This window comes from Anneissia japonica, unplaced genomic scaffold (assembly GCF_011630105.1).
Source record: "Anneissia japonica isolate Jap-2015-1 unplaced genomic scaffold, ASM1163010v1 scaffold287713_len945575_cov184, whole genome shotgun sequence".
NCBI lineage: Eukaryota > Metazoa > Echinodermata > Crinoidea > Comatulida > Comatulidae > Anneissia > Anneissia japonica.
Genome location: NW_022725774.1, coordinates 698,846 through 714,404, shown reverse-complemented (window position 1 = coordinate 714,404; position 15,559 = coordinate 698,846). Strand labels below are relative to the sequence as shown.

At 32.0% G+C, this 15,559-nt stretch overlaps 1 protein-coding gene across 24 annotated transcripts in view; it reads left to right on the top strand.

Annotated features, from left to right (window-relative positions):
- The window catches only part of LOC117112874 (CLIP-associating protein 1-like), a 94,333-nt gene that overhangs the window by 38,140 nt on the left and 40,634 nt on the right, over positions 1-15,559 (top strand). For 16 of the 24 annotated variants that reach the window (XM_033256074.1, XM_033256067.1, XM_033256076.1 and 13 more), the window contains one exon: positions 13,639-13,682. In XM_033256074.1, the coding sequence (XP_033111965.1) occupies positions 13,639-13,682 (44 nt within the window). Of the gene's footprint in view, positions 1-238; positions 544-2,445; positions 2,556-6,499; positions 6,540-6,671; positions 6,801-13,638; positions 13,683-15,559 lie in introns of those variants that run through there. The other 8 variants (XM_033256080.1, XM_033256078.1, XM_033256088.1 and 5 more) reach the window with 6 other exon arrangements.

The following is a 15,559-nucleotide window of genomic DNA, read 5'->3' as shown; positions in this document are numbered from 1 at the left end:
GAGAAAATGTTACAGCAGATTGTCATTCTGTCTTCTGAGTTCTAAACTTAGGCAGCACAGTTTTCATTACTACCAAGTTGGCCACATCCGAACAGAAATATGTTTATCATATTTAGCTCTCAAGATAAACATAATTGTGAAATTGTCTGAGCCTGGATTTTCTACAAACAGATGGGCAGCTGATTATACCGGGAAAGCATTATAAGAGGAATATTCGTTTTGTATAAATGATGTTAAGCTGAATTTCTATGAGTAATTGAAAGGATTTTACAGATCGTATTGCCTATGCGCTTGCCGTTGAACTCTTAGGGTAATTATTATTACGAGAATTTATGCATTAGACAGTCTCCAGGGTCTAACGTGTAATTAAAAGCAGAAATCATACAATGGAGAGGCGGAACAGGGCGTCATTCCAGAGAGATGTATCTACCGTGTTAGATTTGTTGTCTGACGGGAACCCCATGCCTTTAAAAAATGGATGTCTAGACCTACAAGATGATTTGTACGATTTTACGGAGGACATGGAGTGTGATGATGGGATAGGTAAGGTACAAATGGAGGCAGCCATGTTGGATTTTTCAATGAGTCATCAGAACCACTGATGAGTTGCCTTGTAAATTCTATTTCTTATGATTTTCTCTGCATGTAATTAACATAATGTAAGAAAATGCATAATGGCATTTTGCTCTATAAACTCCCAACATTTCCTTTGTTGTACTGTACATGATACAGTAATTATTTTGAAAATGAATGCCTGTGATTGTCATTATTTACTTAAAATGTTTTTTGTTATCATATTAATAGTAGATTAGGATTTTTTTTTTAAATTTCAGTGTTAGTTTCTTGGATTATTTTGAGTGCGGTTTTATTTTTTTAATATTTTTTATATGTAAAAAAATTGTAAATACAGTACATATTTACCTTTATTTAATAGTCCCAAGTAATAATCTGTTAAAAAGGACCTTTGCAAAGGGTGTACATGGATACAGCTCAACTGCAGTGCAATTAGAACTCAAGCCCATTAAAATTATGTTAAAACTAAGGTATAGTATAAGTCCTAAGGGGCTGATATCAGAACTTACCTGAGACAGCTCAGCATCTCATCCTGAGGGACAGCATGAGAAATTTCCTGGTAGTAACAATCTGCTGTGTAACTACCTGATATAGACAGCTTATGAAATATATGATACAGATATGCTGTATTGTATATGAATATCCACACAGACAGTGTCTTTGTTTTCCTATTATATTGTATAATTTGACTTTTAAATGTCATTTTGATGTATGGGTTGTTCACAAGTATTATTTCATGTGATGTGGGTGTGTGATAACATTGGTAAACTCTAAATAATAAGTGTGGATATAAGGATGTGCAGGGGGTAAATAAAGCCTAGGTGGGATGTGGGCCATCAAGTTAGCTTTAGACTGGGTGGAAAGCTAAAAGACTGAGTGGGCCCTGCTCACCACAACTACCTGGGCCCCCCCTCTCCCACCACAACTAACTCATTGTAATATGTACTATCTGAGGGAATGATCCATTTTCTCATGATTACACTTCTTCTCTCACTTTACTGTCTTTATATAGGGGCTGATATTAAGTTATTGGTATTATCGTACAGTGCCTTTCAGAAGAGACATTAGGTAGTTTGTCCTCTTCATTGGCTCTTATGCATGTTAAACAACAACACTTACCAGAAACCAAAGAGGGTTTCTTGCACTTGCTTAAAAAATGTTATTTTACTTTCAACTACTGGTACTGTATGATTAATAATAATGTGAGTTTGATATCACAACAATTTTTTTTCTGTGGAGCCTGGCTTGGCAATATCTACAGTACCTTTAGTATCTTTCACTTTTTTTTTGGCTTTTTATAATAAAGTTTGTACAGTTTTACTATATACAAATAAACAACATACCTTAGGGAACAGCTAGAAAATAGTGTAAACACTAATTGTTGTGACCAGCCTTCATACAAAACATTATCATAGACGTCATGGCATCTTTTTATGTTAATACTTTGATTTATTAGATAAAAACCAAAATTATGAATTGATGAGTTGTGTTTTAGTTTTATTAAGTGTATTCAGAGAGTTCTAAACCACAATTTACCAGTATATATTTCAATAGGAAAACCTTCATTAGAATTAAAACCACAGATCATAAGTAGTACAGTTGGATCAACTTCAACAAAAGTTTGTAGATTCAGGTAGTGTACTGGCTGTCCTTGCTGTCTTGTTACTTTTTGTCTGTTGCCGAATTAGCATAAATTTGTTTCACCTTTGTTGACTTACCTCAACGGAAGTGTCTCGAAACAAAGTATTTTGTCGACGCTTTTTGTTCTACGTAAACCCACCATCTCCTGACATCACCTTGGGTTGTGATTTCCTTCGCGATTTTTACTAATTTCCTATGACTGTTTCATGGCTGTGTAATATCTGAATTATTTACACTGTGGCAATCAGATGCTTAGGACTGATAGGCTGTACATACTGTTGTCGTGCAAAAAAACATGTTTTTAAAGAAGAAATCTAAATTTAATTGGTGGGGTGCAACAGGTGAGTGAATCATTAAAAAAAATACTGTTTTTGCTGCGGTAATAAATTTATAGAACAACATAATTATTTTTAATTATTTACATTGATATTATCATTCAATTTCAGAATTAGATCAAAATATTTCCTTTGCCACTTCGTTGGCATAGTAATAAATGTGTAGACCCATCCAAGTTGGCTGGGAATCAATTTGAGGTTGTTTGTGGTATATACTGTATGTGGTATTCAAATTTAAAAAAAAACTTTTATTGTCCAAATCATATAAAAATAATTGGAAAAAAAATAATAAAAAATATAATTGGAAATTTGCCATGTGATACACTACGTAAAATTATCAGGTTTTTTTTTATCATAAAAAGTCAAACACACAAAAAATAAAAAAACCTTCCTTTAAAATACATTGTGTAAAAATAGATTATATGTATATCACCTGAGTTAAAAAGTTTTAATTTAATACACCATCAAAAGGAAAAACAATTAATATAGAACAATTTGTAATGGTTCCTTTCAGCTCCATGATTTATTTTTTAAAAAAACAACTGAACTTGGGACAAACAGCTTATTGTATCTAGTTGTTCTTCAGTAAATACTTTGTAAACAGCATCATTAGAATCAGTAATAAAACTAAGTTGTTTTGATGGCTTATTTAATTTTTTTTAATGAAGAATTTAATTATTAATATGGTTATTTTACAATTTTCCAGGTCTTACTACAGAAATTTGAAAATAGTTTATTTATACTAATACAGTAGTGTTTCTGGTATAAGCCCATTTCCCCCTCCCCATCCTCATGAAACTGGGCATTTTTTGGGTGGGCTTATATACCAGAGGAATCCCCCTTTTCAATCAATTCATGGTTTTTTTTGTTTTTGTCTTTTTTTTTTTTTTTGCCACTGTATACATAATTCAAATGAATATTTAAAGTTTTTATTAGAATATTTATTGGTCAGACACTGGGCTTTTGCCCGAGGAAAGGCAGGTACATAAAATTGGGCATAAAGTAGGGATGGGCAGTTTAGTGGAAAAATATTCTATCAAGCAGTACAGTACACTCCATTTTTATCGCATGCAACGATGATCTTCACACACACAACATTCACGGTATGTCATGTTGAATAAATAGAATGTTGGATGAATAGTCCTGTTTAAATATTGTCTTTCTGCGTAAAAACAGAAAATGATTCCTAGACTTTTATTAATTGGAAAACACTTTGCCACTTTACAGTACTGTTACCTTTTTGTTCCTCGTCACAATTAATTATGTTAATTTTTGTATCTGGAACAGGGGTAACTCTATATCGTCATGCTGCTTAATCATCATATGCCTTTGTACAGACTCAAGGTTCCCTTCTGTTCAAATCGAGCAGTGTTTACCAACAAAGTATTGATCAATAAATAGCAACATCTTTACAGGTCATCAGCCAGGTTTTTGGAATTTCTTAATTTATTAACTTCCAAAACAAAGTCCCGTGAGTAATGCAATACATCTATCCGGATTATATGTTGTATCCTGTTAAAAGTATGTGCAGACGTAGTTTTAGTCTTGTGACTCAATTTAATGGTTATGAAATCCGCTATTGAGTCGCATTGTTATACTGTTTGTGTTGTTTTTTTATCTAATTTAAAAATACCTGAAACAGTTGTATTCCTTTGAACAAGGGTATGACTTTTACAAAAATTCCCAGAGAAAAAAAATAACCATCAAAATATTGGCAGTGCTAAAAAATTGGACGCAAGCGAAGACCATGGCAAGGGATTGAAACCCTGAAATTCAAGGTTGAAAAACCGCTTCCACAAATTGCAGTAGCTTCTACCGTAGAATAAGGCCTCAGATCCACTGTTTTTGCACTGCAAAGACGGTGCAGTGGCACATTCAAGGGGTGGCTGAAGGGGCACCTGCCTCCTCGATAGTAGCAAAAAGAATAATTTGTAATTGTTAGTATATTTGGGGAAAACCTATTTCAAAACCCTTTGCCCATAGGTAATTGATTGTTGCTTCATGTTTAATTTTCAGCAAAAAAACATCCTGGATATATCCTTTTGAGGTTTTTAATTCTTACAGTGATATTCTATTAACATTTATTGATTTCTTGACAAATTTCTTTTTATGATTCACACTATTTTAATTAATATCATTTTATTTTTTCCCATTTTCAATTGTTGAAACTATATAATTTTGAATTGAATTGAAATGGTGTGTACAATAATGATAATGCCGATGTAATTGCATGAAAGATGATAATAATGGCGATGGTAATAATTGCTGTACCGTAAGGAAAAACCATAACTACATAACTATACTGTTGAATGCCCAAGACCATCCTTCACTTGATTTTTCACATGCACGCTATTTGCCCGCTAGCTGTGCTCTTACTAGCTCATTTAACAGGATGCTGTCCGGTTGATGAAGTAACTGTCGAAAATTCGCCAAATATGGACAAACAGCTTATTCATATTCGTAGCTTATTTTTAAATGAAGGTACTGTAGATGTTCTACATGGCTTTACTAACACAATGCTAATTAGGTTGTGGAATTTAGAATCAGTCATCAACTTTTAATATCTATCATCCAAATATGAATTGCATTAGCTGTGTGTTAGTCGCCCTCCCCCCCCCCCCAACCCGGCTGGATTTTGAAAGGAGAGGATGATGCTAAAAGGATTATGAAGCAGATGAGATGATAAATAGCCTATATATTTTGGTCAAGGCTTTTGAACTTTTTGACTGGTCGAAAATGTTTTCGGAAGAGGTGTGTCTTATTTCTGTTAACATTTTAGGTATTGAAAATATTTTTTTGGATCCGTCTATAAAAAGAATATATAAGGATATCATTACATAATATGTTAACATAAGCCTTCATATTATTATTTTTTTTTTTTGTGATTTTATATGAAGTTGCTCACCTCTAATCCTAAAGTCTGGAGTTCAGTCCTGGCAAAATGTGGTGATTTTTTCCAACACCACAAACAACTCTAACACGACCTCCCTGCAAATGACTTTGGTCTTTGTTTTTATGAACCTACAATTTTCTGTGTTTTTTAATCCCTTAAAAATAAAGAAAGATTTTCTGACCACAAACAACTTCACTTTTCATAATTTCATTGAGTCCTGGTCACAGATCAGCTAGTCTAGTTTAAGAACTGCCAAAAATACAATTTCAGATATTTTTCTATGACCACAAATAACAAAGTCAGATAATGGACCTGGATCTGCTCTCTGAGATAAAGTAGATTGTTCATAGACAAATGGTAAAACAAATAAACATAAGCAATGTTCAGTTTAGAAATTTAATTGGTTTTGACCTTGTAGAAGTATTCCTCACAAAAATCTTTTTTTTTTTTATTGTAACATTATAATAAAGATAATTAAAGTTATACACTTATCTGAGATTAAATTAAGCATTGGATCTTTTGTGCGTTTATTGACTTTTAGATTAAGAACTTTCTGTGGCTTTTGACATTTTTTTTTTTATTATGTAATATTCAACTTGAAAGCTAAATTTAAATAATAAAAAATAAGCTAATTGAAATATTTAATTTATTTTTTTAAAAGTTATTTATCATCAGTGCCTTTTAATGAAGATAAATTTTAGAAATATTTGTTAATAAAAATCATTTGGTTTTTTCAATATTTACGATTGACTATGTCCATAAGCTAATTATTTCTAGTAATTAAGCTTTTTATGTTTGTGTTAATAATGGAAGTCCTACTACAGCTGATACCACTTTTAATTGGACCGATTACATATATTACATATGCTAGAATTATCATCAGATATTCAACTTCAAAACATGTTACCCAAGCCAAGAGGGGAAAAAAAGAAATAAAAAATCAAAGCACTATTACAAAATTAGACATCCAATCTACAACAGTAGATAATTTTATTTGTCGAGCACTTTAATTCACGTTTACAAGAATAGTAACTCGATTTGACGCAGTTTGATTTGTGAGATTTATGATAAGATGCGCTACCCGGTAGGCAGCTCAGGTAGGCTATTAATCAATATTAATGCAGTAGCTTAAGCAGATGAATATTTGAATGAGGCGGCGATACACTCTGAGTAGATTCATAGCTGGCTTGTGTCTCATGCTGCTAGTGGCGTGCTGAGCAAGAGCATCAGGCCTACAGCATCATGTAGCCCTTTTAGGCTCTTGGTTGTAGACACAGCATGCTGTTATCAATGTGGATACTGTAGGCTTAGTATGGACTTCTGTATGGAGGTTATAATAGAAGGACCTGAATGTGAAGGTAGGCTTTAGAAGTGGTATCATTAGGCTAACTCTTAGTAGTGGTATAGTACTAGCCTTTAATATTTTTGGGGGCCTTACAATTAGTTTATTTATGGGCCTCTGCATTCCATAGGACTGGTTTTAAATAATCTATATTAAGTATGACTACAAGTGTTTCTGGCCCACAATCAGGTATTTAGTTGCATACTTTATCGTGATGACAGTATGTAAGTCCTATACAGTATATCATCTTTTCTTGTTATCACTTCATTTTCACTGCCGCTGTTAATATTCATATCATCATTGTTTTATCATCATTTTTAATTTCATAACCATCATCAATATCTTCATGATCAATTTAGTTTGCCAAATCTATCGTGAAAATAGATTAATTATGAATGTTTTTTTCCATTAATAAGATACACTAGGTTTAATATTTTATACAAAATGTATCATAAATTGCAATATATGACAGTTGAATTTATTTCTGCAGACATCTGACATGAATCTGACCTTTATTGCCATAAATATTCAATGTAGTTAAATATCCAATCTCCTTGTTTAAATTCTCTTCTATTACAGAGTAACTAGTGGAAGTATACTTTACATATTTCAGTATAGGCTTGTAAAGAAATCTCAGTATCTTAAAAATGTGTAGGCCTACATCTCCTGTGCTATTCTTAAACAAAGCTATACAAAGGTCGTTTCTAGTATTTTAACCTAGTGGAACTAATGTGCCACCATGGGCCCATACTAAATACTAAGCAGTCATTTTAATACTTAGTTTGTAACGTCACAGAATTTATTTAAACTGGCATACGTAATGTAATTAACAAATACTGTAAATGAATAGAAAAAATTTCGATAAGAATTCTTTTTTTTTTTTTTAAGTCTTTTTTTTTTTTTTTTTTTACATAAACAGCATCTGGTATAATAAGAAGAGTAGATGCTAACGAGTAGATGCAAACAAACAAGCACTAATGAGTAAACACTAACGAACAGACACCAATGACAGGTGATGATTCAATAATTGATGTCTGGATGAATATTTAGATAATGATTGAAAACTTTGAAACCAAATACTTTGGGCAGAAAGCAAGAGTACTCATATTATTTTCATATCCTGAAGCAAAGTATAGATTATGGAAAATGGTTTTAAAAAAATGGTTGGTTTCCATTTAGACTAGTTAAAGTATTGAAGGTTATTGTATTATGCACTATGTAAAAGAAAGTGTAGAATATGTGAATGGAATATTAACTTATTTAAATTTTATATGTAAATTTCATGTAGATTAGTAGGATTGTATACAGAAGTACATAGTACCAGTCTACATATGTGCTAAAACACAAGAGACTATTCAGTATAGATAATGTACATTAAGAAGCAGACATTGAGTATATTAAGGAAAAAGGACACTTTCTTATAATACATACTGTACAGTTCTAAAATAAGAACTATTTTAAGTACCTAGCAACGGTACACCTGTCTAATTTGCATATTTGACAAGCGCACTCAGATCATCTAGTTTACATATCATATGATAACCTTTTATAGTTGAAGAAATTTGAAGCATCTGGGTTTATATTTGCATAGGGAATACCTATAGGATCACCTGATTTTTATTAATTTGTTTTTTCCTCTTTTCATTTGTTGACCGTGTAAGGTTTTTATCACCTGAGAAATTTTGCTAAAGAACTATGAAACTGAAAGTAGGGCCTACGGTAGTAGTAACAGATTTGTAGATAAAGAAGATTATGATGATAGTGATATTGAAATGGTAGCATCATATTAATGATAATGATAGTGAGATGGTGACAATGATGTTATCAATATTAATGATAATGATGATTATGATGAAAAAAGGTGAAAAAATTAATCAAATCAATTTCATTTTTGGAATTATAAGTGGCAGTTTATTCAATTTTATAATATTAAAAACAGAAGTAAAATTTTAAAAAAACATCAAAAGTTAAAAAAAGGTTCCATGAAAATATATATCAAGCGAAGAATATAATGATGATTTGATGGTGATGATTATTCTAAAGATGAAGATGATTTTGATGAAAAGTACGGTTCTGATGTAGGTTGTACAGTATGTGATGCTAATGATTTAGAAGATAAGGACATTGATGATACAGTACTGACATGAAGATGATAGACAGTGATGACTTTGAAGATGACAGTTATGGTGATGATAAGTGTGTAACGTCATCATTAAAACCACAATTATCAACATCATAATTTATCATATTACAATAAATGATGAAGATAATTGTGTTTTGGTGATCATTTTATGTTAATACATGGTGATGATGTTATAAGTAATGAAGAAGATGGTAGTGAATAATGATAACAACTGCCATGACAACAATACACAATTTGTATGCTTACAGTCACAATGAAAAAGGCTATGAGCACGCACAATTTAAGCTTAATTAGATTTAGTACAGAGGTTGAATCTTTGAGTCTCTTTCATCTTGCAGTAATCAATATCTACTGTAGGCCTATAACTTGTGTGGAAACTAATAATTCATACACAAGCATCGATACCTTGCAGATAGTGATTCTTTATTTGGAATAAACTCTTAAGTTTTCACGTTAAATATTTAAGGTCTTTAAATTTTTTATTACATATTTTGGTAGGGGAATTCAAAACAGCTGTGTTAAAATTGAGTACATTTCCTATTGTGGAATTGTGTATTACAAGTACGCTGCTTAAGTATCTTCATATTAAATGTGTCCTCTTGACTGAGGCATAGGTAGTAATATCCTAATGCATTAATTCACTGAAATGAGATTTGGAAACACGTTAAGAAAAATTAATAACAAGCAATCGTATGAACCTCTGTGAGTAATCAAAATATTGATTGTTATGTAAGTGGTTTGTTTATTTTGGTGTCTGTCACAACGTTCGTGCGTAACTGTGAGTGGGATGTTGGCGTGGTTTTGTTGTTTTCATTTTCAAATGCTCAGAATTACCATATTAAAGAAACTATTAAATAAATACCTTTCAGAATGTAATTGTTAGTAAAAGATCTTAATGAATAATTCTCTCGTATCTGTTACTTTTCGTTAGCTGTACACTCTTACTTTGCCATAATTCGTATTACAATGAAGGTGGTAGTGGAAAAGAAAGGAGGAAGTTAAATTTCTAAATAAAAAATATTTTTTTATATACTGTTAAATGTAAAATAATTATTTTAAATACAGAATGAAATCTTCATATCTAGGTCAGATGTTATTATTTACATGTGGTTCAAACAGTCTATTGCTACTGAAGAAACCAAAGCTGTAGGCTACTAGAAACTGGGTTAACAAATGTTCCTTTGTGTAAAAGATACTGCTTTTGATTATGCCGCCATTGTAAGGCATTAGTAAGTATCACAGACCTCAGACACAAACCATTGTATTGTTCGTGACATGGATATGACATAGAATCGACATGGATACATGGGTGGACGTTGGAAGATATTATTACCGGCATATGTACTATAATTATATGCTGGTATTCTAATATCTAATTCTGCCGCTGGTCCGCTGCCATGTTCATTATCATACGATGTGCAGGGTACTACAAACATTTATATTCTTTTCTTTTTTTTCTTTTTTTCATTTTTATTGCCATCTTATTCTAAATTTGTCTCAGAACAATTAGCAGGATGGAAATCATAAAGATTGTACAAATAAATCTGATAAAATACTAGTACTTTATTCTCACTGATAGGTCACATTACAAGTTTTAACATTTGATCTGAGCTAGATGTTATTGTTAAGAATCAGAAATAAAGATAACACCAAACAGATAAATAGGAAGGGAAAATGTTAGGAGGATAGGGAGTTAATTACAATAGGATGAGAATTTTTTTGTAAATAAAAGTAAATACAGTATGCTGAAAAATATTTGGAGCTGTTGTTAATAGGAATAATTTTAGGCTGTGAGAAAAATAATAAATTTTAATTGAAGTGACTAGATGTTTATACTACCCACCTTTCAATTATAAGGTCTTAAGGTTCAATCCTAAGAATTTAAGTTTTCTGCCAGCCAACAATTGTTCTCTCCCTAAGCCACTTATATACAGTTACTTGGTTATGGCTCATACAGTAAATGGCCTGCTATCCATTCTCTGATGACTTTGTATATAAAGCATATTATCAACTATCCACTCTCCAAAAGCCTTAAGAAAATTTGGTGAAATGTTATAGCATAAAAGACTCTTATAAGTGCCTACCCATGATGTCTCATATTAAGGAAAATTGGTTAGTATGTAGGGTCCCAAATGATCAGATCATCACCACTCTCCAATCCCCATAAAGAGATACATGAGTTTAAGCATCAAGTGTTCAAAATGATCTTCTTTCTAGGATCCAAATTATGTCCACTTTTCAAGCCAAATGTACTTTGATTATATATAAAAACGGTCCAAAATGATCTCCTTACTGGCTTTGAAAAGATTGAATATATATATATATATATATATATATATAAACTTTATTTCAAAAATCATATACTGTAAATAATATACAATTTCTGCTAAAGTCTTGTGACTAGTTATTGTACGTTGCATTTATCAAGACATACAAGTTTGAAACAATTTCACCCATGAAACCTTATCATTAGCAATAAGATACATGAAAATAAAACCGTATTATATTTTACTTTTACTGTAGTTCCTCTGGTGTAAGCCCATCCCCTTGAACACAAAATTAGGACAATTGTTGGGGTGGGGGTGGGCTGGGCTTAACAACCGGAAATCTCCTTTTCAATTAAAAGACAAATTTTGTAAACATTTGTAAAAAAAAAATCAGCTAAGCTACTCATTCAAATCATACCCCAGCTTTTGCCCGAAGAAAGGCTTGTACATGTGTTGGCATAAAGTAACAGATGGGCTTTTACCTGAGGTGGGCTTTATACCCAAAGAATTATGGTATTAATGTAAATTGTCAAATTATCCAGCTACTGTGATGTTTTGACGCAGACAGCTATTTTGCCAATTCTGCCATGGTCTTTGTTATTGAATGAAGTTTCAAAATGAAACTTATGTTCATATTCATCTAAACATGTGTCACCAGTTGTTGGATGAAGTAGAAAAGTCTGCAGACTTTTAACTATAACAAATTCAAGCTTTATTTATTTTTTTTTAATATTCCTAAAGGTAGTTTCATAATTCTTGTATGTGTTGTTGAAATTTGCGATCAATAATGAAAGTAAGAACTGGGAATTCTTCGCAGTTTACTGAATAGCAAATCTTCATCACGATCTACTGACCTGGAAATAACAACTTTGCACGAGCCTTAGAAATAAGATTATAAATCCAGCATCATTCACTAGGGTATAGTGAAGGTGGTTTAATCCCATCAATTATGTATTCATGTTGGATTAATTGTGTAATATATTTTAGTACTTAATTGTAAGGTTGTAAGTCTGGTTAATGGTACTGTCACTGTGATGAATAAAAATTTTGGGACCTGGTCCAGAATATTAGATTTTATTTGACAAACACATGTGACATGCCTAAATATGGTATTGATGACATCACATCATGACCATTTAGGCTCATTATGACTATATATGGTCATACAACAGTTTTTGTCAAAGAAAATTTGATAATATGGACTGAGCGTAGAGTATTAAATATTTTTAAAATAGATACGATAGCTCACCATCTTTTGGATGAGACGTTTAAGCCATTGGTCCTATGTGCATTTTGGCCCATGTGGATGTTCAAGAAGCAGTAACTCATCGGAAAAGAGTAGGGGATTGTCTCCCGGTATACAGCCCAATCACCCCCAGAAGGACCCCACTGGAAATAAGTTCTTCAGACCTTTGTGGGTTATTCTTGGTGTTTACACCAAATCAATCCAGTCCAATCCAGAAAATATGTTGAAATGTATTAAATAGCAATATTTAGGTGTGAAATGCTTTACTAAGATTTATGCATGGTGACATCAGGATCCTATGCGAATTAAAACATTACTGTATTACTCTAGGTTCACACAGGACTATATTGTCTTTGTTATGTTTTTTTTACTAAAGCCTATGTGCAGTAGATCTAAAATGCTTGTGTTGTATCATCAACAAAAAAAGATGTTTATATTTTACTATCATGAGTAAAGCCACTTCAACATTGCCAATACCCACAAGATCCACATCCTGTTCTAGGCTCTGGAGAAAAGTACATATTGTAGTGATCATAGTCAGTACATCAGGAACAAACCTCTACTCTTTTTCTAAAATTAGGCATCTTCAGACAACCTTCAAGTTCCATCCGAAGAAAATTCACAACAGATGTACAATAATATTTGCACATTTGTCCATACAGTGCCTACCTAGGTCAAATGTGCATTAATTATAACATAACTACTGCAAGTCAAGAAGTACAGTACATACAAAATATTTTGAAAGTGTTAAGGGCCATTCTTGTCATCTGGAAATGGTTACTTGAATTGTAAACATGTATGTAGGAAAGCATAATGCCTACAAACAGTAAAATATTATAGAAAACGCTGTTTTTGCACTCATCTGTAATTTTTGCGAATAAAATCCAGTTGCATAAAATTGCACAAGTTTTGTGAACTTAGTGAAGTAAGTGTCTACACTTAAATGTCTCAATTAATGCAGAGAAGCGCTCTTCTGAGGATGCTTAGGAATATGTCATTCGAAGTATTGTACATTTCAGCATTGTAATACCTCACAGTGAACTACAACCAGTTTAGTCAACTGAGTTACTGTAACAAACTACTGTATCTTTGTAATCAGACATCTGTTCTGCTGAGCTTTATAATGAGGATTAGAAGGATTTTCTTTCTAAATAATTCACAGACCAATGATTATTCAAATATGTTTTATATTTTTCAGCACCTAAAGCAGCGACTAGCGATGAATCAGACAGTAAACCTTCAGTAAGTAGCAACATAGAAAACATAGTTTTCATCAGTATTTTTTTGTCCTACAGTATATAACATGTAATCATGAAAGTAGATTGTGTGTGTGTTGTCATTTGTAGTGTTACAAAGCTAACCTGCTTTTAATATTGCTATTAACATCTCATAGGCTCGTTATAATGCCTTGAAACAAGCTCATGCTAAGCCGCTACATGGATGCTAATTTTAACGGCAGTTAGTAGAACTATACATGTATACTAATTTTGATTGCCCCCCTCAATCATGCTGCTGATAGGCAGTTAATCACTTAAATTATGAAGCACTATGTTTTGGGTCACACTTACTGTAATTACATCAGTGCAGAATTTACAGTTAACATCTTCCAACTATGAACTTCCTATCCCTGCTGGGCCATGTTCAGGATTACCATTGGGGGATGGGCAAGATGTGGCAGTGTGGAAATATGGACCGGCTGGGTTAAGGGGCCAAATTACAGAAAATAAATTAAATAAGTACATTCTCAACTGTCTTAAATATATGGATCTTTTCTGATTTGGGGTGGGGGGATCTGTACCCTTCAGGCCGTCTGTACAAGGACCTCCCTTCTATAGCATAGAGCCTTGTTCTTTGAAAATTTTGAAATTCCTGAATTATGAATTCTCTTAATTACAAAATGATGTTGAAACAGAAAGGTACATGATTGGGAGATGTTACTGTACACACACAGACACTATTACACCTGTTTTATTATTTCCATAAATTTGGAACAATAGATTGTCTGTACTATCTTCTATAGCATTTTGTATGATGGACACAGACTATTGAATACAGGATCAATTGATATTATCAAATAATGGATTTAATTTTTCCCTAAAAAAGACATTTATTTTTTTCATCGTGTTTGATTTTATCATGATATAATTGTAGAAGATAAGCAATGATCAACATATAGCTTTTTTTTTATAGTCTTATAATATAGTCCTATAATAAAATGAATCGCTTGTTGAAGATTGCTTATTTTATATGAAAACTGCATGTGTGATGCAAATATTGTTTAGTATTATTATTGTGTGTGTATATTAAATTTTTTTTTACTGCATTTGGTGATAATATTCAATCTGAAACCGTGGGATAAATACTACTTGATAGTAATCAGATCAGTTGGTGGAAAACTCAATCCACCATGAAATGAATACTCTAAACGTGGTAATCTGATAGTTTATTTAATACAAATATAATAATGTATTATATAGTAATTATATAATTCCAACATTGTTTTAGTGAGACTGGTACATTCTACATTGAGCTGATCATTTGGGAAAATGTACAGAACAAAATGAATGGTATACTTTACTACACAGTTGTGCATACATCACTTGCCAACAGTGTTCTAATTTTAATAAGGCCAGGCATTGCATTATCATCAGTCATGGAGTGGAGACCTGAGCATGTTTACATTTTGAGAGGGCATTAATGAATGAATGTGCTCAAAATTTTTTTTGCCACATATTTTAGTTAACATGTGAATCTTGCACTCATAAAATAAGTGTGCACATAATGCATTTATACTAATTTGCACAAGCCAATTAAATATATTTAAAAACACACACACATTTTGATTCCTTGTTTTGTGAAAAATATTTATTTTTTGCCTTTTGGCAATGGAAATTTTTTTTGGGAGCGGAGTGGAATTTATTTAATTTTATTATGCTCACTGTTACCAAGTCATTTTTCAAAAAGAATTTTTTTTTCGCAAATACATTAATTTAATTAGCAGCATTTACTTTTTGGCCATGTAATTGACTTTAAAGCAAGGGCCTAGGGGCATCCTCTATTATTAATTTGTATTAAATAAAGTTTGCAAAACAAGGTATTTAAAATCTAGCCTTGAAAAT